Raw genomic sequence first — 22,073 nt, 5'->3', positions numbered from 1 at the left:
AACGGGCAGAAAGTTAAGGCTGTGTAATTACTGTAGGCAATAAACAAGGATGTATAACAGTCAATCATACAAGCACTTCAATTTCACACCTGTCAAAGCATGATAAACATAGAGCTACTGTATTTATGTCCAGCACCCTACATAAACAGTTCATTGTGATGAAACCCGTCTCTCTGTAAACACCCACCCAGCAAATACACCCAAATCTAATACACAACCTCTAAAATAATAGAGGTGTCCAATTTTAAACACGTGACTTGCAGTAAAGTCCACAAACCTACCTGTAACCCAGACCTTCTTTAGGTATAGGATAGTAGTGTCTGAGAAGGAAATGATAATTTGTGTGGAATGATGTTAGAGAAACATTGAACATAATACACGAACATTTAGCCCCTTATCTATCCTGTTTCAGATTCAAATGGGAGCATGAAAAATTCTGATTTCTCAGTCCAATATATAGCTCTCCATTCACTTGGTTGTGAGTGTAACACAGGTGATACAGCCAGCTGTCACCCCCAACAACTAAATCCATTAATGGAACACCTTCACATTCAGTCCACTCAGTAGTTTGTTAATTTCTCCTTCATCTCAGTTACATGAGTGGCGGCTGCCCCGATTAGGCTACGAGGAACTAACAGTCATACAAGTAAGAGATTAGAAAGGGAAAAGGAGATATACACAATGCACACCTGGCAGCACACAATTAACTTTGTCCTGGAATATTAACATTAGACAATTATTCCAAGCAATTTCCACGCAAGCCTCTCAGACTGTTCAAAAATGCATTGTCCAGCTTCTACACCATAGGATCTGATCCTTTTCTCCCTGAAAGCTACTCATTTTCAGTTAATCATTGTCAAATTCCACAAGATTACATTCTGCATTCTTGTGTGATTATTACAAAATACTCTTTTTAACCTACTAATGTTTTAAACGTTAAAACATTTCCAACTAAGCATAAGCAATATCTATTATATTGGCTTACCTCTGTATTCACTGATAAGCTTCTTGTTAAAACATGCATACAACTACTGGAGAGAAATGTTTATACGTTAGCGTAATATTTTTTTAAAGCCAAACCCAATGAGAAACCTGCTGCAGTGGGTTTATTCCATTTGACTAACACCATAATACTCTGAAATCAAAGATGAACTGTTGAGTGAAAAATGAGGTTATGAAGGCAGCAGGTTAAATGGAATGCGAGTAGGAATGAGAAAGATTAGAAGTTAATAAAAAAAAAGGAATAACAGTTCATCACAGTATGTGATCATTTTTAGTATGGTTCAAATCCATAGACTACTGCAATAGACAACCAGGTTTTGGACTGAAATATCATGATACTTGTTGAAATTCATGAGTATATCAATCTTCACAAGGGACCCTGTGCCAAACATGCTGATGGCGTGCGGGGCCAAAAAATGGGGTTTTATTTTTAGCTGATCACAATACACAATTCCAACTATAGTTACAATAATACTTTCAGCACTGGGAATTTCAGCACTGTGTGTTTTGGGTTGCTCTCAGGATAGGATTCTTTAGTACAACAATTCCAAATCCAATCCAACCAATCCTGAAAACTGTGGTCATTGGAAACCTCTTTGCTTCCTTCATCAGCAGAAATGATGTGACAGTGTGATCAATCATCTGTCCTTTTTCTGTTCTTGGCAAATTTTCAGTGGCTCCAGATATTTCTATTTTTTGGAAGATTATGGCCCTGATTGTGCTTAATGGTATTTTGAACTATCTGTGTCGGTTTGTGTTGAAAACTTTTTGGTTTCTGCCCATTGTGATGGAGATTTTACATGTGCAACCTCATATTTGGTTGAAGACAATAATAGAGTTCCTGGAGCCTGAGAGCAATTTTAAAAAAGAACTCATGGACAATTGTTTGAATTTTTTAAACATTTTTTAGTAATTTGGTTAGAGGAAAGGTAAATAGAGTAGAAAATAGAAATATAGAAAATACGAGTAGCTGTGTAATGTTTATTTTATGCTATTTTGCCCATTCTTTTGAATTGTGACTGTAATGATAGCAGGTACAGTTTCTACTTTGTTGTATCAAATGCCTATATTTGGAAGTGCATTTCCTAATATTTCAAAATATGAAGCATATAAATGTTTTCTAGGCTATGCGTGTATTTAAATAATACTGAATATTACTGAATCAGATTTACAATGTAAAAGTCCCCATCCATGGCCAGGAGTCAAGGGAGCAAAATTGGCCATGCTCTCTGGGTAGGAGGGATGGCATACTCCCTGTCCCCTGTCAATCACAGCGATACTAGCCAATCGTGGGCATCTGTGAGCTCATGTATGCAGAAGAGGGCAGAAAGGGCTTTCCTCTAAGTGTGTTACACTGTCATATGATGCAGCATGAGCAGCAGTTCAAAAGATGTGGTCGACTGGCTTCATGTATCTTGGACGAAGCATTCACTTTCCACAGTTGGTAGCTGTCGTATGATAGGGGAGAGCTGGCTGGTGGGTGGGAATTGGCAGGTGACCAAACTGGGGAGAAAAATAGGGGAAAACAAAAAGATAAATTTCAGATGAGGATAGAACTTGAGCAACATTCACAAAATTATTAATAATTGTTTCTGATCATCAATTGTTTTTTGATCATCAAGTGAATCCTTTCAGGCACTGCACTGTGTCCTTCTACTGCAATGCCTTTCCCATGTATTAAAGCATGTGTTTTGACATGTGAGCATATGAAAGTCTGCTCAGTGGTGTTTTGCTGTTGACAAAACCGTACGCACATGTACCCAAGGATTTTCTTAATGATATGCTTTAGAAGCTGAGAAACAGACTGTGTTATTCAGGAAATTGTATGTTAATCTTTCCTGGATCTTTTCATAATATTTACACCAAAAGATTTTTGGCCATGGAAAGAAATATAGTTTTATGTAGAATCTGATATAGAACTGTTCTTCTGAATTATGCCATGTAAACTCTGACAAAGCCGGCAAGGCAAAAAATAGTAGCATGCTACTTCAATCTCATTCTGTATGTGAGTTGAAAATGGTGTGTCCAAGGATACACTTCCCTGCGATCTATGACTGTAACTTTTTATTAGCTGCAAGAACAAATGTTTAAAGCTTCCTAATCGACCTTTTAAACACAAAAGAGGTCTTTTGTTGCCATGAACAGGGCTCCTCAACGTCCATGTCCATGCAAACTGACACTACGTCTGCTATGATCTTATTTCTGTAAATTGAAATACATGAACAAGTATGCTTATACGCAACATTCTGGTTCTTGTGTTAGATTGAGCATAAAGCAAACTTTTTGAGCTCAAATAAGCGAATGCTTAGATCAAGCTCTGTCAGCTGTAGTTAGTCTCGTGTGGTGCCGGAGATCATGAATATTGTACTGTGCTGACAGATCGTATTAGCTGGCAAAGTTCAGCTGGTCACTTCTCAGTTAACGGACAGGACTCCGGTTCCAGGTGTGAAAATACAGTAACAGAATAGTGTACAGCACGTCCTACCTGTAGTATTTAACCTGTGGGACTGAACTGTATAATAAGGTTTTCGGTTAATAATCCAGTTTTGACCTAACGAATCTGATCTCCAGTTAGGAGTGTGTAGGCATGATAAATGTATTTATTTCAATTAAGCTCAGTAAATGTTTACCGTCCCTGTACACGCCAATCTCTCTGCAGCATTAATGCCACAGTTAATAACCACAAACACAAATCACTAATTAGTATAAAAATGTACCACTTCTATTTCATTACAACTGAACGGTAAATAGATTAGACTGTAAATAGATTAGATTCTCCACCGTGCTAATGAGTTGTTGAATATGATATGTCAGAGGGTGTTGATGAATTTTCTATAACAGCAGCTCTGACAGTAGTTCTGGCTGCAAGGAAAATCACAGGCTTATATTAACACTCTTTGTAGCAGTCAGTAAGTTTTCCACCATAGGAGGATCTTCAGGGCAGAGGGGTTTGCACTTGGTGGTCTCTAGGTAAAGGGAAAATCTACATTTTTTTTGTCTTATTAACTTCAAAAGAGAGAAAAAAGAGGCTGTTGAGGGAATGACTGTTTATAACTGCTATAAGTGTTAATAGAAGCTACCTTGTTTTGCATATGTTCCACAACATTAAACGTACCCATAAACTGATAAAAAGTATGTTGTGTTGTTCTTTAATTAATAAAAATTGTAATCATTGACAAATTCTGGTATAAGAGGAATAAAACACTGTGGGTGCTGTTACAGAAAACTGTGGGATGCTACGTCACACCACCTTGTTGTGAATTATTCTCCTATGACCTCACACCCCATTGTGGTTTTTTTTGCTTACTTTCGAAACTGTGCAGAGTTTATGAAAAGTATGCTTTTTAATTTACTCAGATTACTTTAGACAGGCACTGAGCAAAATAGTGAATGGAATATATGAAGTACCAGCTTGCATAGACCTAAAGCAGGGCATTCTATAGTATTGACTGTTGCAGCAGGTTTTTATTGTGTTAATATGAAGTATAAGATTAGTTGATATTGTGATTTCTTAGCACAACTCATCTGGCTACTCACAAAATCAGGAAATAGTGTTTTCTTTGTGGGTGCTAGGTACATGAACAATGGTATAACAGAGAGAATTGACATTTGCTGAAGCACAAAGAGTGACCAGTGTAGTTGTTCATCCACAAAGTAGTTTAATCAAATGATGCAAGGCTGAATTGCAATCTGAAGTAGTGCTTAGTGCTCTGGTGTCGGGTTTAATATCCCCATACTCCGTTTGACCATCAAGGTAGAGCACAGGGGAACCTGCAGTTACCATAGCAGTAGTCTCTGAGGAGACTGATTTAACAAGGCTTAATTAAGGCCCTGCTAAATCAGCATGGTGACTGAGCTATGTGATGGGTGAACTTTACCAGCAGTCTTCTCATGCATCTTGCCTGTTTCCTAACGTGGAGTTAGTGTGGTTTGTTTCTAAATACAGACCTCTATTATGTGCTAAATCTGTTCTCTGGTGAAAGCAACCTGCTGTTTTGCTTTGTGCTGTTTGTGGTGATTTCTGTGCACCATTTTGAATTCCTCAACATGTTCTGCTTATTCACTGGCCGTAAAGTTGTCATTCATGTTGAAAATGTCTAGATTCACAACGATTGCATTTTTATATTTGATATAGGGTGTGAGCCTACCCGGCAATTAAGGTATAAATATGTTATTGCCACGTTATTAAAAGCTTATGTCTTAGTCTAATTTGTTCTTTCTTTATAAATGGCCAAAGGTCCAGAGTGAAGTTTTCACTAAGCTATACCAAAGCCCAGTTGTTCCACAGACGATAAACAAGCCCAGTGCTAAGATGTTATCATTTCTGCAAGGGTGATCGGTATTTCTGTTGTTAGCCATGAAGTGACGGACTCTGAACATGGAGGGAGTGTGAAGCCAGACAGTGATCTCAGCGGGTTATGAAGTAATGCGGCATCACCTAAGCAGCCATTTATTTTACAGAAGAGCAACACACAGGCAGCTTTGTCTGTCAAAGAGAGCAGACTATAATGGCCTTTTTCACCAAAACTGAAAGAGTACAACATGCCTCCACAGAACCATAGGGCTGTGGTTTAGGACTCTATACTTATGGATGTATGAAGACTGTTGAATACAAAACTGCACTGGTGTATTTGTCTCCTTAGAATATGTGTATTGGTCATTTTGTACCTGGAGCACCTTGTTTTGTGCATTAAGGGTGTGAGGGTTGTCACAGCCAGATGCAGCCTCTATGTAAATGAGGTAACACAAGCCGGGGTGTGGATGTTTTGTGAGAATTACCTCATAATTAATTTCAGGACCCTGAAAACAAAACTCAAGAGTGTGTCTAAACCCAGTGCAGTCGTCTGTTTTTTTTTTTGTTTGTTTGTTTGTTTTTGTTTTGTTTTTTGTTTATGTTGTTTTGTTTTTTTAGAGTTCCACTAGCAGGCATAAAAAACTCTTGAGTCTGTACTCACAGTAAATACACTGTATAGCAGCAGATGGATATGATTACTGATACTTACTGACATGCATAATAATAAAGCTCAGCAACATGTAGGTCATAACCAGCTGACCTTACTATTGTAATGAAATGTCAGTTTACATTAAAGTATCCACATGATGTACAGTCAGTTCCAGATGTTTTGGCACCCTTTAAGGGAATGGTCAAAAATGATGCATAAAACACAGCAATTATAACAATAATAAGTGAACACAACATTACATGCATTACACCCAATTATTCAAATTTCTTACTTAAACATTTATAGAAACAACTTTCTTATCTTCATAATTTTCATAGAAAAACTTGTTTAAGAAATAGTGTTTCTTCTGTTATGTCCTATATTATTGACTTCATTTTTTATTATGGTAAAATCCCTCTGTCTTCCATCAACATAGGAAAAACCAAAGAGCTGCACAAAAACACCATGAAGCACAATCAGGCCCATAATATAATTTTAAAAGTCTGGAACAGTTGTAATTGTGCCAGGAAGAAGCTACATGAGCAAGCTGTTATTAGTGATTATCAGCTAAGACACAAATTACTCATCACCCCCTTCTGGTTATGTTCCACTTCACACAACCCTTTAGTCCAGAGCGTGTATTGGTGCACATATAAAGGAAAACTGCACATGTTTTTTGTCCTCTCGTCGTTGCAGTATAAAGCGCTGTTTGTGTAGGTCGTTGACTGCCTGATGAAAATAGGTCCCCCACTTCTCCCTAGCCTGAGGTCTTTTAATTGTTTTTCTACCACGATTAAAGTAGCACACCCGTTGGTTCATCTGATAATAGAAAGCAGCCGACAGCACAACATTGAACCATCTCAGAAGACCTGGTAGTACACATTATCAGTCTGTCCTTGAGTTTCTTTTCCTCTGTTTTTGCCTTTAATGAGAGCAGCATCAAGCAGACAATGACAGATATTGTGTCAGTGGCAGTGTGGGAATGGTTGATGTTAAAGCTTATTTGTCCCTGAGCCGTGCAGCCAGATGACGTCATGTGTACTCTGTATTGATGTTTTCAGTGTGTGGGATGAAATGGGGGAGGCAGTGTGTCTGTATTATTGAACACACAAGTCGTTGCATTTAACCTTTTAACATCAACACGCGAATACAGCAGAAATTAAAAGTTTTGTAATATTTCATGTAGCATGCCCTGAATTTTTATTCTTCTTATACCACAACAATTTTCCACTGATGACAATTTTTTATTTGTTAAAGGGTGATATGTTGTAATATTTGTTTATAGTTACATTTAAAGTTTGTGTAATGTCCACCAGGCATTGTTAGTAGCTGTTATTACTTAAGTTTATAGCAGCTATAAACAGTTGTTTCCCTCACCAGCTTCTCTATTTTTCTGTCTCTTGAAGTTAATAAGATAAAAAAAAAATGCAGCTTGTCATGTTCCAGAGAAACCACAAAGCACATAGTCTTCTGTCCTAAAGACGCTCCCGTGCTGGAAACTTGGCTCCAGCTTTACCTCTATACAAAGTGCTGACAATAGAGACTCCTTCAGTAATTGTTAAATAAATAGCTCCTTACAGAACATTTCACCATATTGACAATTACAAACATTTTTAATCTGTTTATGTGTCCGCCATACGAGTCCCTGTGTTATTATAAATGTATTTGATGTACGCATTATTATTAACCTGTAATTTGGCTTGCAGCCAGAGCTGCTGTCAGTCATGCTGACCAATCAGATTCAAGAATTCAACAGTGCTGTGGTATTTAAAAAAAAAAAAACACCACCTAGTTGTGAGCAGGATTATATGATTAATTTCTGCAGTGGTGACTGTAGCTTGTGAAAGACTTTGTAAAAATTCTCATTTTAGATGAAACTAGCTGGACAGGAAGGAAATCATTACACTGGCGTGGCCTTGAAATATTTGCCTGGTGCACTGAGCAGAGGAATGTAATGAAGGGACTAGTAGGCTTCACTCCATAACACACTAATGCCCAGATTCTAATGGTAAATTATGTGTCTTAGAACTTATTTTCCTTAAACAGTAATTTACAATAATATCTTTCTTTTCCTGTATGTGTGGTCGTTATTACCACTAAAACCTTCCTAACCGTATAATAATGTGTTGGCTTTGAGGGTGGGATTATGAGCCCTACAAGCTCCTGAGAAATTTCAGCATCGCTCCAGTGTGGAGAGTGACAGACAGGTGGCTTGGGAAAGTGTGTGTTGCTGTACATTTTCTTTGAGGCTTATTACCATTTGGACGAGGCCTCTCCTGTGAGCATCACTAGGAGAGGTAGATCACGTTTCCTCACGGCAGAGATTAGAGCAGGACAGTAGAGCCCATGCCCTGCGTACTTGAGTGTTTCACTTCATCATGTTCTGTTTCGGCTGCAGCTAGTCAGCCAGCTGATATTTCAATGCAAAACACATGTGAGCGGGAAATAAAGTCATGATCCGGTATTAAGTCCAGCGTTCTATAGAAAGGGCACTGAGTGTGGGCACATAAGCTACTGCCTTCCAGTGAGGCTTGGAGGAGGGCTACTTTATGATGATCAAAGCGCTGCGTGATTTACTATAAAAATATTCTAATTTACGTTCTTGATATGCAGATGTGCCCTGAATAACATCCCATTTTGTATCAAGCTACTTTTTTCCTTTATTACTGACTATGTAGTATGGTTATAAGCCAGCATATTCAGTTATTAATCTTAAAGCTCATTATTCAACAATTACTGTTCATACCTCAGCACTGTTGAATTCTCGATTCTGATTGGTCAGAAGGTGTTGATTAATTTTTTTTACAGCGGTTCTGACAATAGTGCTGGCAGCAAGGCAAATCGCAGGGTTATATTAATGCGCTTGTCTTAATACATTATGGTTTCATTATCATATCATTGTGTGGTGCATGCTCACATAATTAAATCTAATAATAAACAGATTTTTTTTAAAATGTGGTGTTGATTAACAAAGAAAAATGTTATCATTGATATGGTGAGACTTGCTGTAAGGAGATGTTTATTTAACATTTATAGAAGGAGTCTCCAGTGTCCGTGCTTTGTAACCGTCATAGGTAAAGCTGTTCCTTTAGGTTTTCTGCCACAGGAAAGTATTCAGGATGAAGGATGTTGCACTTTGTGGTTTATCTGTAAAATGACAAGCTGCATTTTTTTTTGGTCTTATTGACTTCAGAAGAAAGTGAGGGAATGACTGCTTATACTGTTTATAGCTGCTGTAAAGAAAGTGATAACAGGAACTTGCCTATTCCGCAACATTAAATGTGTCTATAAATGGACAAAAAAGTTTGAATAAAAATATATTTTTGATAAATTTATTCTTTAATTAAAAAAAAAATAGAATCACCGGCAAATTACTGTGCTACAAAAGGAATAAAACACTTTGGGACATGCTTTTATTTGAAAAATAATCAACTCCAGGGTAGTAACAGTAACTCTGCTTTGTGTTGGGCCGCATCACACAAACTCTTCTTTGATTATTTTCCTACAATAGCGCACTGTCGTGTTTTGTTCCTCACATGTCATTCAGATACTACAGTAATAAGAAAAGTATGTAGTTAGTGCTAGGAATGTAATTCTGAGCCCTCCAGTGGGTCCTGGGGAAAAAAGCGCCTGCTCGTACTTAGGGATGCACCCATGGACTAATATTAAGGTGTAACGGTGAGTTAGTGTGGGATCAGATATGACATTTTCAGTTGGCTTAATTAGGATCATTACTTCAATCTTAATGTCACTAACTGAAAGAAAATGGCAAATGACCCGTGCTCACAGAGAGGCCTCATAAATAGCTCAGTATCAGACACTGCGTGATACTCAGAGTACTAATACTTGTATCAAAAATGAAAAAAAGAGCAGGATCCATGCATTCCTGGTTTGTGAATATTGTGAGGAGTTTTTTCCTCTCATTTGCTGCATTACAACATGCCCTGAATGCTGAACATTCTGCTCTGTGCCAGTCTGCTGCTTCTAACGGATGCAAGGATTCAATAAGCTAGCGCTTATCTGGAACCTGTTTGATGGGTGAGAGTCTTACTTTTATCTCCTCTTCTCATTCATTATTCTTTTTCTTTTTCTTTTTTTTTTTTTTAACAGCCCTACTTGAAACCGTGAGCTTGTCACACTTATTTCGCAACTTATTAGGCAACCTGAATGGTGTTACCCTTGTCATCTCCATGTGATTCTGATTGAGCAAAGAGGTATGAGCAGATGTGGAGGAAGTAACTATTACTGTTGTTTTACGAACAAATGTGAATAATCTGATGCTGTAGACATAAAGGGAAGTAATCTGATTCCTCAACACTGTAGGGTATGAATAATCATCACCCTGCACGCATCTTCCCTTGAGTGCTGTTCAGGCTTATTGTTGTTTAAGGAAACAGATGGATTAGCAAGGTGGATGCAGTCCCGCGGCTGGTTTATTCCATCAATGAGTATCAATGAGCTGCCATGCTTTATATTATCGTCCCATGTGTTCCATTACAGGAAATTGCTCGTCATTTGCGGCCCACGACTTTACGAGCTCTTTATGGCAAGAACAAAGTGCAGAACGCAGTCCACTGTACCGACCTTCCAGAGGACGGGTTACTGGAGGTAAGTCATCTCTGATCTCATTCACTTTTGTTTCAGTCATGAACTGGGGCAGTGTGAGCTGGACCTGCTGACGAACTTTTACTCGCCTTCACAAATAATTCCACATCTCACGTCACGTGAGACAGAGACACAGGTCTCATGATGGTCCAACTGTAGGCTGAATCAAACCCACAAGCATGCATAATGTCTGTGGGAAAGAGGAGCAGGAGAGGGCAGGATTAAGTGGAGGAAGGGCTTTGTGCTTTTCAGGCAGTAACTTTGGCCCATTCAGCATCATTGTTTTACATAAGCTCCAGATCTGTGCAGCCTCTTTAACAAACGGCTCCTTGTTAATCATTCGCCTGCTGGGCAGCTCGGCCAGCACATTCTTAGAGAGGCCATACACGCGCACGTTCACATCTATACGGAGAGCAGTCTCTCACTGTGAATCACTCTTGTAGACGCGCATGCGCGCGCACACATTCACGCATGCACATTAACACATTAAGGGCTTTCGCAAGCGTGTTTTGGGAAAATCAGTTGTTATGAAATAAACCAAGCTGCTTGTCTGCTGTGCAAGCATGAAAAAGGTAAAACAAAGTGCTGGGAAATAATTCCAGGCAAAGCTCACTGTGCAAATCAGTAAATTGCACACAGTTTATTTGCATAATTTTCTTTTGTTATGTATATTTATGTGATATTTCTCTTTTCCTACAGGTCCAATATTTCTTCAAGATTCTAGATGGCTGATTGTAGATAAAGTAATTGCACATAAATGATTGATAAATTTTATGATTGTTTGAATAAAACAAAAAAGACAAGAGTCAGGTTGGTTGTACATTTATTTGTTTAGGCCTTACCTGTATTAAATAAAATGACAAGAGCAGATGCAACTCCTGACAGATGTTCTTACGTCCAACATTGACTTTTAAGCACTTTTAACATTGACGAAACATCATATTACATGGGGTACTGCATTGGATCTGAAAAGTTTCTAACTCCGACCAGTGACTTTGGTATCTGGATTCATACAATACACTTTTTCCTGCAGAAAAAAAATTGTACAACTGCATAAATATAAAATTCTTCCACCATGTAAATGGCTAAAACATTCATTAGAAAGTTACACCACATTGTGATGTCTCCAGCAAAAAAAAAGAAAAAACAAAACAAAAAAAAAAAACAAAAAAAAAACAAAAAAAAATTTAAATTAAAGCACTGAGTTGCCACGGTGACCATAGGGAGGAACAGTCCTCCATTCTAGAATGGAGCCGATCCTCCAAACTAGATACACACAGTTCTACACTTGAAGAGAAAGAAAGTAAAAGCCTTATACAGAAATGTCATTAACCCCAAACTCCCACACTGCAAGATGATCAAATAAGAGAAGAAGTGAAGTAAAAGTACTTTCCCCACAATCAACAAAATAAGTCAAATAGAGAAAGAAAAAAGATTCCATGGAGTGCAGTCATTTACTCACATATGGACCTGGGGATATCAGCGCGTACCATGCCACTATTTTCTTTTTTTATATTGTACAAATACAAACACACACACCCACAACCATATACAAACTTTTACTTACACACACACTCTCTCTTTCTCTCTCTCTCTCACACACACACACACACACACACACACCTTGGACCACTAAAATGACTCACATAAGACAACAGAAATTATAACATGGCTTGGAAAGGACCATTGTATGCGACTACTGCACTGCACACTCCAAAAATATAGAGCGAGACCACACTAGGCAGAAATACTCAGGGACAGAAACACTGCTCGCTACATCAGTAGTGGAATCATAATTTACAGTAATGAATGAACATGTCCCATGGCTCAAGGAATATTCTCATTTACAGTAGAATAAATACTTTGCTATTGCTACTCTTCCTGTAATGTTTACATTCTAACCCTAGACATATGCAGAGAAAGCTAGTGTAAAGCATACAGATTAAGTGTAGGTCCCGTATGTTATGAAAGTTTGTTCAAGACTAGTCGTGGTTTGTTTGTTTTTTTTGTTTTTTTTTTTATTGAACTCTCTTATTTTTTCATTTTCATCTGTCTAAATTATTACGTTTTGAAATGGGCAGAGTAAAAGCGCTATATTCATAGCTGTGGTCATGATTTGACCATGATTTTGAGGTCAAAACGTCCCTGATAACGGTCTTTATCGCTGTAATCAATATTATCTCCGTATACTTTGCACTCAACACGCAGCTCCTCATTATGGGTAATGTTGGTGAACTGGATGCCCACAAGAGGCTGGAGGTAATCGGGGTGTAGCAGCTTGCCATAGTAAGGATAGTACTGCAGTGGGTATCCTTGGCCCAAGCCAAAGTACTTAATCTCTTTGATTTTTTCAGTATCTTCTTCTTTCTGTAGAGCAGAGAGAAAAATAAGGCTGTTGTTCAATCCCCAAACTTCAATGAATAAGTTAAAATAGCAGAACAGAGCAGGTTGGGTGGAATGGCTTTTCCATCCTCGGTGTGTGTATATGTATTTATAATTGGGTGGTATTTGTATTATACAAATTCTGTATAGTAAAATGCATGCTAATTGGTCTGTACCTTGCCGCTGCAGTATATAGGAATCAGAAACTGTGGAACCTTCCCACCAGCAGCCACAGGGAGCGAGGTATTGGTTTTGGGAGGCTAAAGAATGAAAGAAGTCATCTGTAAGCTACAAGTAAAGCCAAACACTCAGCCCAATACATGCAGGTATTATTAGATATTTATTCAGAATTTAAACCCAATGTGTAACAATAACTTGTACTTTTCTGAGCATTCTTCTTTATTTTCATGGGTTAGAACTCACCCTGGGTCTGAAATTGACAATCCTGTTGAGCTTGACAATAAGGCAGGGTTTGCCATCCCTAAAGCCAAAGCTGTTGTCCTCCACGCCTGAGCAGTCTCCCAGCCAGGACCTCCTGAAGCGGCAGGCCTTTCTTACGCCTGTGTCACTCTCCAAGTCCCCACGTTCAATGTATTTAGCCGGAGCATCTAAACATGCAACACAAGAAGACATGAATACCAAAGTGTTCATGCTCCAATTTTTCCTACATGAGCAGTAAGCATCAGTATGCTCATAGTCCACTGCACGGGTAATAACAGATTGCCACATGTCCACTTCCTTAATATGTATACACCACAAAAATATTTCACTCCTCAAAATTTGATGCATATGTGAAAACTCATGTGCTACACAATTCCAAATATCTCTGTTAATTCTGTCTTTTCTTTTTTTAGAGATCTGACTCACCTTATACACAACCAAATTTTTACATTTAACCAGTTCAGTAACCAATCCATTGATTTTCTGTCTGTGCACTATACAAAGCCTCTATGCAATTCCATACTCCTACTACATACTCTTGTGATATTCTGCTATGTAATACTGTGTTTCTCTACATTAGTTAGTTATTACGTGGATATACAGTGTTTTCTGTGCAATGAAGGCCCCAACTAGCTGTGAAAACCCAGCGTACCACCACAGTCTTCATATTTCATGTCATCCAACTGCTTTTCGTCTTTGTATGGCTCCAGCAGGTCTTTCATGGCTTTTACATATAGCCTATAACTGTCTTCCTCTTGCAGGCTGTAGGAGATTTCAGCTTTGTCGGAGCGTGGGGTGTGTGATAAGCCTGAGGAGAGAAGAGGAGAGAGAATGGACTTTTTGATCCAACACACCTGCATTCATGAAATGAGACTATGTTATAACTTCAAATGAAACGTTTCTGTGTTTTGCATTTCCTCATATACGCAAGCATCAAATATATACACATCTGCCCTACTGCGCAGTTAAAGCCAAATCCATTCATTGTCATGGTTAGCTATTCAGATGAAACTCCTGTTCTCTGCCTGGCAGTAATTTTCCACCCAGCTCGAGCACAAGGCCAAGTTGGGGCGTGGTTATGAGCACAGTCAGCGAGGGGGAATGAGTGGGAGGAACCCTTGTATCGCTTGCAAGGTCATGATTCCTGTTAATGGTCTTTGCATGGATGTGCATTTCTTGTTTCCATACTGAAACTCTGACTTACTTTTAATGCCAAAAATAATAATTAAACAAAAAAACGAGGGATATATTTCTTTTACTACATGCAAACTTGTACAGACAGCCCCATAGTGCCTGAGCCAGGCCCCCCTTGCTTCACCTCACGTGTTTCGCTCACACAATGGAAACTTTTAGCCCCTGAGAGGAGGGTGGGACTTCAGACCAGTGAGCGTGTCTACCACCTCCTTCCCTTATCGTGGCTTCCAATCGTAGCGCGCTCTGCTGGGCTCCACTCGGCACCTACTCGTGTTCCTTCTTTCACTGAACCTATCTGCACAGAGGCTGCTGCTCTTTAGGGGGAAATGGCACCAGCACACTGTCTAACACTGAATACAGCTAAATATATGCCAAGGCGACAGCACACACTGTGCAAACATTCATTGGCCCAAAACTGTGGAGGCTGTTTGGGCAAACGCCTGGCATTGGAACAATAAGAAATCTAGCAATGCCTGAACGTCCTCCAAGATTAACAGGACAACTTCGCATACTGTACAGCTATACTGTGATTTTCTTTTACTACCCAATCTCAGTTTCTTTCATCATATTTTAATTTCTATTTTGTTACATAGGCTCTGCAAAGATTGATGCACCCCAAACCGGTAGACATATTTTAGGATACACCTATCAAGAACACATATACAGTTTAAAGCTGAACCACCATCAGCCCCTCTATAAGAAGAGCAATCCTGACATGTGATGGCAGTCATCAAGCTATGAAGAAAAGCAGCAGCATTCCTCTTACAGTCGACACGCAAACCCCCATCAAGCTGACTAGAGAGTGGGACAAAAGACAAAATGGCTGAAAAGCTCTCTCTCCTTTCAGAATAGGAAAGCTACAGTGAGGAGAAACAATACAAGGTTTCACTGCAAGTATGAAACACAAAACTTTTTATTTTATAAAAACACATAAAAACTGTTTAAATATTACTGTTACTTCTGACAGGCATCATCATTAGTGCTACTTAACATACTCAGTTTCATCATAACTGTGTCCTTGTAAATGCATTGTAACTCATCAGTTACCTGTTGATGTTTACAGATCTGCAAATTAGCTTATTTACTAAAGTGCTACTAAACAGACACCATTACCAAAGTACAATATAACATTTAGTCCTAAGACAAACATAGTAATTGCTGACAGAGGCTAATTAAAATGTCGACAGTGTGATAATACTGTTACAATATCCAGCACTGTGGGTTGGTCAGGAAAATAGCTATTTAGAATTAATTAGCTAGTTACACTAAGTTCATCATCTCACTGATGCAGTTTATATATTTTACATTTGGCCACAAATAACAAACTCTAATGTTTCTAAACATTAGACACAAACACTAAAATCTGTTCACACCAGTGACAGTGTTCTGGTTAATTACCTGGGGGTGCAACTCTGTCCTGGTACGTGGGCTTGTAGTTGCTAAGGGTCAAGAGCATCGCCTGGATGGTGCCAATGAAAATTCCAGCCAAGCAGCCATAGAAGATTACATAAAAGATGAAGATTTTAACTGCAGAAAAAGAAAGAGCACATTAGTGATGGAGAAAAAAAAAACATTTACAGTGAACATTGTAAAACTTGTAGCAGCATTTCTCATTAATACCATTACAGATGAGTGAGAGAAAGTAAGGTTATTGAAGCATGGCTAATTTAGCATCTCCACATCCCTGAAGGTTAGGTGTGGATTAGATAGCTTCCCCCAAACAATTCATTTTGTATTGATAGACCTATATTAAAACTGTTCTGATTGATTTAAATAATTGTGTCAAAAAATACATTTCAGTATGTAATCCATACACAGTACGTAAACCATACACTGAAACCACACAATAGGAAACCCTCTGTTAGAGTGAGATCAACTTTCTATCAATATAATGCTTAATGGCATATTTAAAACAATGTGTTTCATTATCATAGTTACATAAAAAAAACTGAATTTCCTACAAAATGCAAAACTAAGCAAAATCAGCTGTGACATGTGACTCTCATGACCAGGGACTTCCTGATTTTCCATGTGGGGAAGTTTGTTTCCCACAGTGGCTGTGTAAAATTGGCGAAAACTGCTACACACATTCAGACGGGTCAGAAATCTCTCACTCTCTTGTGAATCCCAGTGAAAGAACAGAGCTCACTGACCACCACGCTTTCAGAGCTCTGTCACATTTGCCTCTCTGTGATAAGTACTACATAAAGTGAGGGCCCTAGAGTCTAAAAATGCCCTACAGGGTCTAAAAATGCCCTGCTCGCAGCCCACCCCCATCGTCAGTGCAGACAGGTTCAGCTGCTCACCAAACACACAGGCTTTATGGTGGCCGACCTTTCTGCTTCTCTGACCCACGGTAATAAACAGTTTACAGATCTGCAGGAAACACCTTTACAGACGCATTGTTTCAAAGACAATACAATAAAATGCCAATGACTGGCTTTATGTAAATCTTTCTATGGCTAAGAAATAAGAGGCCCTAGGGGTGGGCTTGCCATCCTGGAACTGAGATATGTCTTGTTCCACACATGAAGTGATATGAGGTTGATCTATGATTTCTGAAACTGAAATAGTCTAAATCTGACCATACAAGCCAAAGATCAGTGGTTAACAAGCTCATGCTCACAGACTGCATGTACTGTATATCATGGACAGACAGTAACAGAAGCAGAGATTACAGGGATGAGAGAAGGAAAGTGTGCAGGGGAAATGTAAAATGTAAACTGTAAAGGGTTTAGTCAGATTGTCCGGCTGGAGATGACAGTTAGGCGGCCGTGTGTCTGTCTCACTTCCTCTAAGCTCCTCCTCCGTTTCGATACACAGCGGCGAGCAAAGTTGAGAAACTTGTGGCGCATTTTCTCGACTTTTTTTTTTAAAAAATAAAGTGACATCTGAGAAGTAGGATGAAGACCCCCAACGTCAGACCATTACACCCGAAAGATCAACTCCCAAAAGTTTTAAAACGCGTATCAGAATTCAGTGAGGTTTAAACCCTGCTCAGATATTGTAATGAACCCTACAGTTTAGCCGGTTAGCGTTAGCTCTGAGCTAAGCACACCAGCCGATATGACCCTTCTGTACCATAACTCACATTGATGCCGCTCCACTAACTTTATACCAATCAAACTATTTTCGGCTCAGTATCTCACTACCTTAATTCTTACATACATTTCTCCGCCGTGAAAGAAAGATCCATACAAGACGAGGTGCTGAAACTCACACTGCTAGTTAGCTAGTTAGCGTCAGGCTTTGACTACTGCACGATGTTACAGAGGCATCCGGTAAGCGACCAGTCACTCGCCACATGCCACCATTTTAGCGGCACCAGACTAACATTTTAAAGAAAATACAGCACGCACCCTTCCTCTAAACACCACCTGTTGAATGTAGACAGTGGCAAAGACAGTGTAAAAGTAGTCTAATGGATATTCAGCTGGTTTCCTTCACGATTTAATCCGGAATATAACTCAACAGTGGGCCTTGAATGGAGAGAGAGAGAGAGAGAAAGAGAGAGAGAGACAGCGAGAGAGAGCCATGTGGGCTGCTGTCTCACTCCACAGCACACAGACAGAAATGAACATGCTCACGGGTGATACACTATCAACTCCCGCCCAAAAAAAAAGCCAAAATAAAGCTGAAAACTGACACTAGTGAAGAGTAAGGGGATCCACGCCGAAAACTGAAACGAGAAGAAGAAATACAGAGGTTTACTGTGAGTTTTGTGTGTCCGCCATAAAGAGTGGAGTGAATGAGCGGTGAACACAGCAGGCCTAAAATCACCTTGATTCACCTTGGGGGGGAAATGAACCTCTGTGCAAAAAGGTTAAAAGGCTATTCGCCTCCCTGGCTAAATACTACGCCGTAACGTCACTGTAATTACACAGTAGGAATACAAAAACAGCTCTGACAGGAAACACAAAACCCGTTACTGTCCTCAAAATATGACATCCTTATTTATATGCTCGCTGTACGCCATCCAGCTACGGGGAGACTACCCTGACATGAGCTCTCTATATATAACATATATATCATATATATCATATATATCATATATATCATCATCAGCATACTGCTAATTAATGTCCTTCACATCGACCTTTCATCTTAAAATCAGAAAGATATAAAATAAACAAACCACTTGTCTTTCTTGTATCTGATAAACGTTTTCTTTAATTCATATTTCCATTAACTATTCATTTACTATAACCTTACAAAGCTAGTTACATAGCTACTTTTTTTTTTCAATAATTATTTTCATTGACACATGAACATGTATTCAACAATGTATTAAAATATTCAAATCATCTGCTAAACTATGTAGAAAATAAAAGTGGTCTATATATATATTTATATATATATATATACATACATACATATATATATATATATATATATATATATATATATATATATATATATATATATAATGTACATACACGTATACCCCACTGTATAGTGTACGTTAGACTTCTGTGTCGTTGTGCCATGGCAGCGTGAGGGCGGTATATTCAACCCCTCTCTCTCTCTCTCTCTCTCTCTCTCTTTTTCCACTGAAAATGAAAGTCACGACGCAGCGTGTTGAGGAGGAAAGTCAGACCGAACAGGTGCTGTGACCTGTTGTCTGTCTGTAGCCTTTACTTCATCCTGCCGTCGCCATTTACTACTCTTAAACTGAGACCTGAGCATTTAAAACACACTCTCTGTGGCCTGAGAGAAGCGCTTAGCTACCCGCCGCAGACTCAGAAGAAAAAATGTCGAGCACTTACGCCAACTGCCGCCGGTACGTCCTAAAAATTCCTTCTTTTCAGAATTCCACAGAAAGGTCTTCCATCCGCCGTCGCCTTCCTTATTCGCGGGCATTTTCGGTTCTTTTAGTTCCCTTTGTGTAACTTTATTTGGGGTTTTTTATTTGGTGGCTTTCGTTCAGGTACCTGACCGCCAGAGCTGTATTCCTTTCAGCTACTTTTTCGGAAAGGACAGAGTCGTACCCGGCTCGTGGGCTTGGATCCGCCCCATATATCCTTTACGCTGCGTGGCCACGCCCACCGATCGTTCTAATAAGTCACCTTCAAAGTAGGAGGCCCGAAACTGGCCAATCACAGGCTGGCTTGTGTTTGCGTAACAAAATCGTGTACGAGGGTCGAACTCAAGCTGGTCGTACGGGCGCGTGGAGTCGCCGCGCGCGCGTATAGCTTCAGTAGCGTCGGCTAAACATTACAGGGATATAAAGTTATATGTATGTGGGTCATACGTGTAGAAACGTTACACTCACGTTTAATAGAGAGTTGTTTTCTCTCCTTCCATTATAAATGACATGTGTCGTGTGTAGATTTATTACAGCAGAGCGCTAACAGGGCTTATGTTTCTTTCACACTGACCAGTATTGGATGAATGGGTTCCAGTGAGCAAGGCACTGTTCCTGTGGTTGCTAACATTTCACTACTGAATGTATTTATTATTAAGGACTGGGTTTTACTTGCCCAGATGGCGCTGTGATGCAAAATGACAATTCAAGGCATTTCCAGCAATCATCCCATGTCTTCCCATATAGTTTTAATTTTTTAAAATAGTGTATATACTGTTGCCATGTAATGTGTGTTCAGGGTATGTGGTGCTCTTGATCTACTCCTGCTACTGAGTCTGTTCCAGTGATCTCTGCTCCACTCAAGGTCAGTTGTGGGAGGTATCTATCACACACCTGGAGAGAGGAGCCACTCACTTTACGCCAGCATGGACTATCAACACACACTCACACATACTCACACACTCATTTAAACATGGAGGCACACACATTAGAATAGGCATAAAGGGCATAAAGGTCATGGTGATATGGACGTTTTTCAGATGAATCGCCATGCTGCATCTAATCACCAGAAGAATTCAATAATCATATAAGATGAACACAGTGAGATAGTACTGTCTATTAGTTAGTGTATAACCCTTTTTATAAGAACACTTTATTTGGTTTTTACAAATGGTATGGCAATCAGTACACATCCTTCTCAGGGGCAGAAGTGTTCAAATAATTAAAAAGAATTTGGAGGTTAACATACAAACCTGATTTTTGTATGCTATAAACTAACCAGCTACTCAGACCCACCTGCTCTTGTGAAAGAAGAGTGATTCCATAGGGCTGATGGAATCTGAAAGAAATTTATCTGCAATCTGAAAAATAAAGATATAGTATATTTTATAATGATCACTGTTTATAGTACTACAATCTTTAACATTTTAAAATTCTTTATTGATTTATTCCTTTATCTTTGAATACCAAATCTTATCAGGCATTCTTTTTCTTCTTCTTCTTCTTCTTCTTCTTATTATTATTATTATTATTATTACTGTTGTTGTTGTTGTTGTTGTTGTTCAGAATCAGAATCAGAATGAGCTTTCATTGCTAAGTGTGCTCACACACACACAAGGAATTTGATTTGGTATGAAGCTTCCAGAGCACACATTCCAATAATGTTATACCAGTAATGTTGTTGTTGTTGCTGTTTATAGTACATTACATTTTATGTTCGACAGCATTTTAATAGCATTTTAATATACTGATGAAGACCAAAGATGTGGCTGTTGGCTTTAGGAGAATCTTGCAAGCGTCTTTGCAAGCTACTGGTAAAAGGTCACTGGCAAGCATGTATGAGTTGTGTTTTCATGTAAACACTGAGGTGTGGAAAAAGGTGAAAAAGGTCAAACAAGAGTGTTTGTTTTGTTAAAGCTATATGTATGTTCAGACGGGCGACAAATTAAAGGAAAAACTGGTGGCTCTGTTATGCTGTGTTGTTCTATGATGAAACATTTTTATCCTGATAGTCTCTTCTAGGTTGACAGTATTCCCATCCACAGGGCACGTGGGTTCACTATATGGTCTGATGAGGATGAAAATGATGTAAATCATACGCTATGGCCTTCACTCATTGGATCTTAACCCAGTTGAACACCTGTGGGAGATTTTGGAGCGATGTTAGACAGCTAACCACCATCATCAACACACCAATTAAGAGGATATCTTTTGGAAAAATTGTGTTCAACCCTCCAGTACTCTGAAACTGTTCTAAAACTACCAAAGCTTACTGAAGCTGTTCTGATGACTCATGGTGATCTATCACCTTACAAAGACTTTATGTTGTTTTTCCATTTAATTTCTATATTAAATATGCATATTTATCCATATATGTACATATAAGTGCATGTGTTTTAGGAAGTATTGTTTTAATACCTAGAGATTCTGCATTTAATGAGTCAAAATAAATTTCTGTGGAAGATCATAATAAACAGTGATATTAAATCATATCTTATTACGGTTCCTATTCTCTTTTAGCCATAAATTGATGTGATTTAATTTAATTTTTGTTTTATTTTTAACAATAGACCTTGTCTCAAATCAGCTTTATAGAAATATGGGTCTAGACCCTTACAGGATCTAAGGTATAATCCTCATTGGTAAATGCTGCAGTGCTGCTAATTAATTTAAATTCAGCATTCTCACAAATGTTTCACATT

The 22,073-nt window shown here is 38.8% G+C and overlaps 2 protein-coding genes and 1 long non-coding RNA gene across 4 annotated transcripts in view; 2 read left to right on the top strand and 1 right to left on the bottom strand.

The window, feature by feature from the left end:
• nme7 (NME/NM23 family member 7) overlaps positions 1–11,355 on the top strand; it is a 38,350-nt gene extending 26,995 nt beyond the window's left edge. For both annotated transcript variants that reach the window (XM_026923896.3, XM_026923886.3), the window contains 2 exons: positions 10,446–10,553; positions 11,250–11,355. In XM_026923896.3, the coding sequence (XP_026779697.1) occupies positions 10,446–10,553; positions 11,250–11,282 (141 nt within the window). In that variant the 3' untranslated portion in view covers positions 11,283–11,355. The remainder of the gene's footprint in view (positions 1–10,445; positions 10,554–11,249) is intronic.
• Position 11,356: 1 nt separating this feature from the next.
• Positions 11,357–19,569, bottom strand: atp1b1a (ATPase Na+/K+ transporting subunit beta 1a). Its single transcript, XM_026923907.3, has 6 exons — positions 19,334–19,569; positions 15,966–16,094; positions 14,026–14,181; positions 13,356–13,540; positions 13,109–13,192; positions 11,357–12,917 (listed from the first exon to the last, which is right to left on the bottom strand). Exons 1-6 carry the CDS (start codon positions 19,425–19,427, stop codon positions 12,660–12,662), a joined length of 906 nt encoding a protein of 301 aa, XP_026779708.1. The 5' UTR covers positions 19,428–19,569; the 3' UTR covers positions 11,357–12,659.
• LOC117599142 (uncharacterized) lies at positions 19,565–21,861 on the top strand. Its single transcript, XR_004579569.2, has 2 exons — positions 19,565–20,236; positions 21,417–21,861. It is a non-coding gene; the product is annotated as an uncharacterized LOC117599142 (long non-coding RNA).
• Positions 21,862–22,073: the final 212 nt, after the last annotated feature.

The sequence above is a fragment of the Pangasianodon hypophthalmus genome, chromosome 2 (genome assembly GCF_027358585.1).
Source record: "Pangasianodon hypophthalmus isolate fPanHyp1 chromosome 2, fPanHyp1.pri, whole genome shotgun sequence".
NCBI classification, from domain to species: Eukaryota; Metazoa; Chordata; class Actinopteri; order Siluriformes; family Pangasiidae; genus Pangasianodon; species Pangasianodon hypophthalmus.
This window is presented reverse-complemented; position numbering and strand designations above follow the sequence as displayed.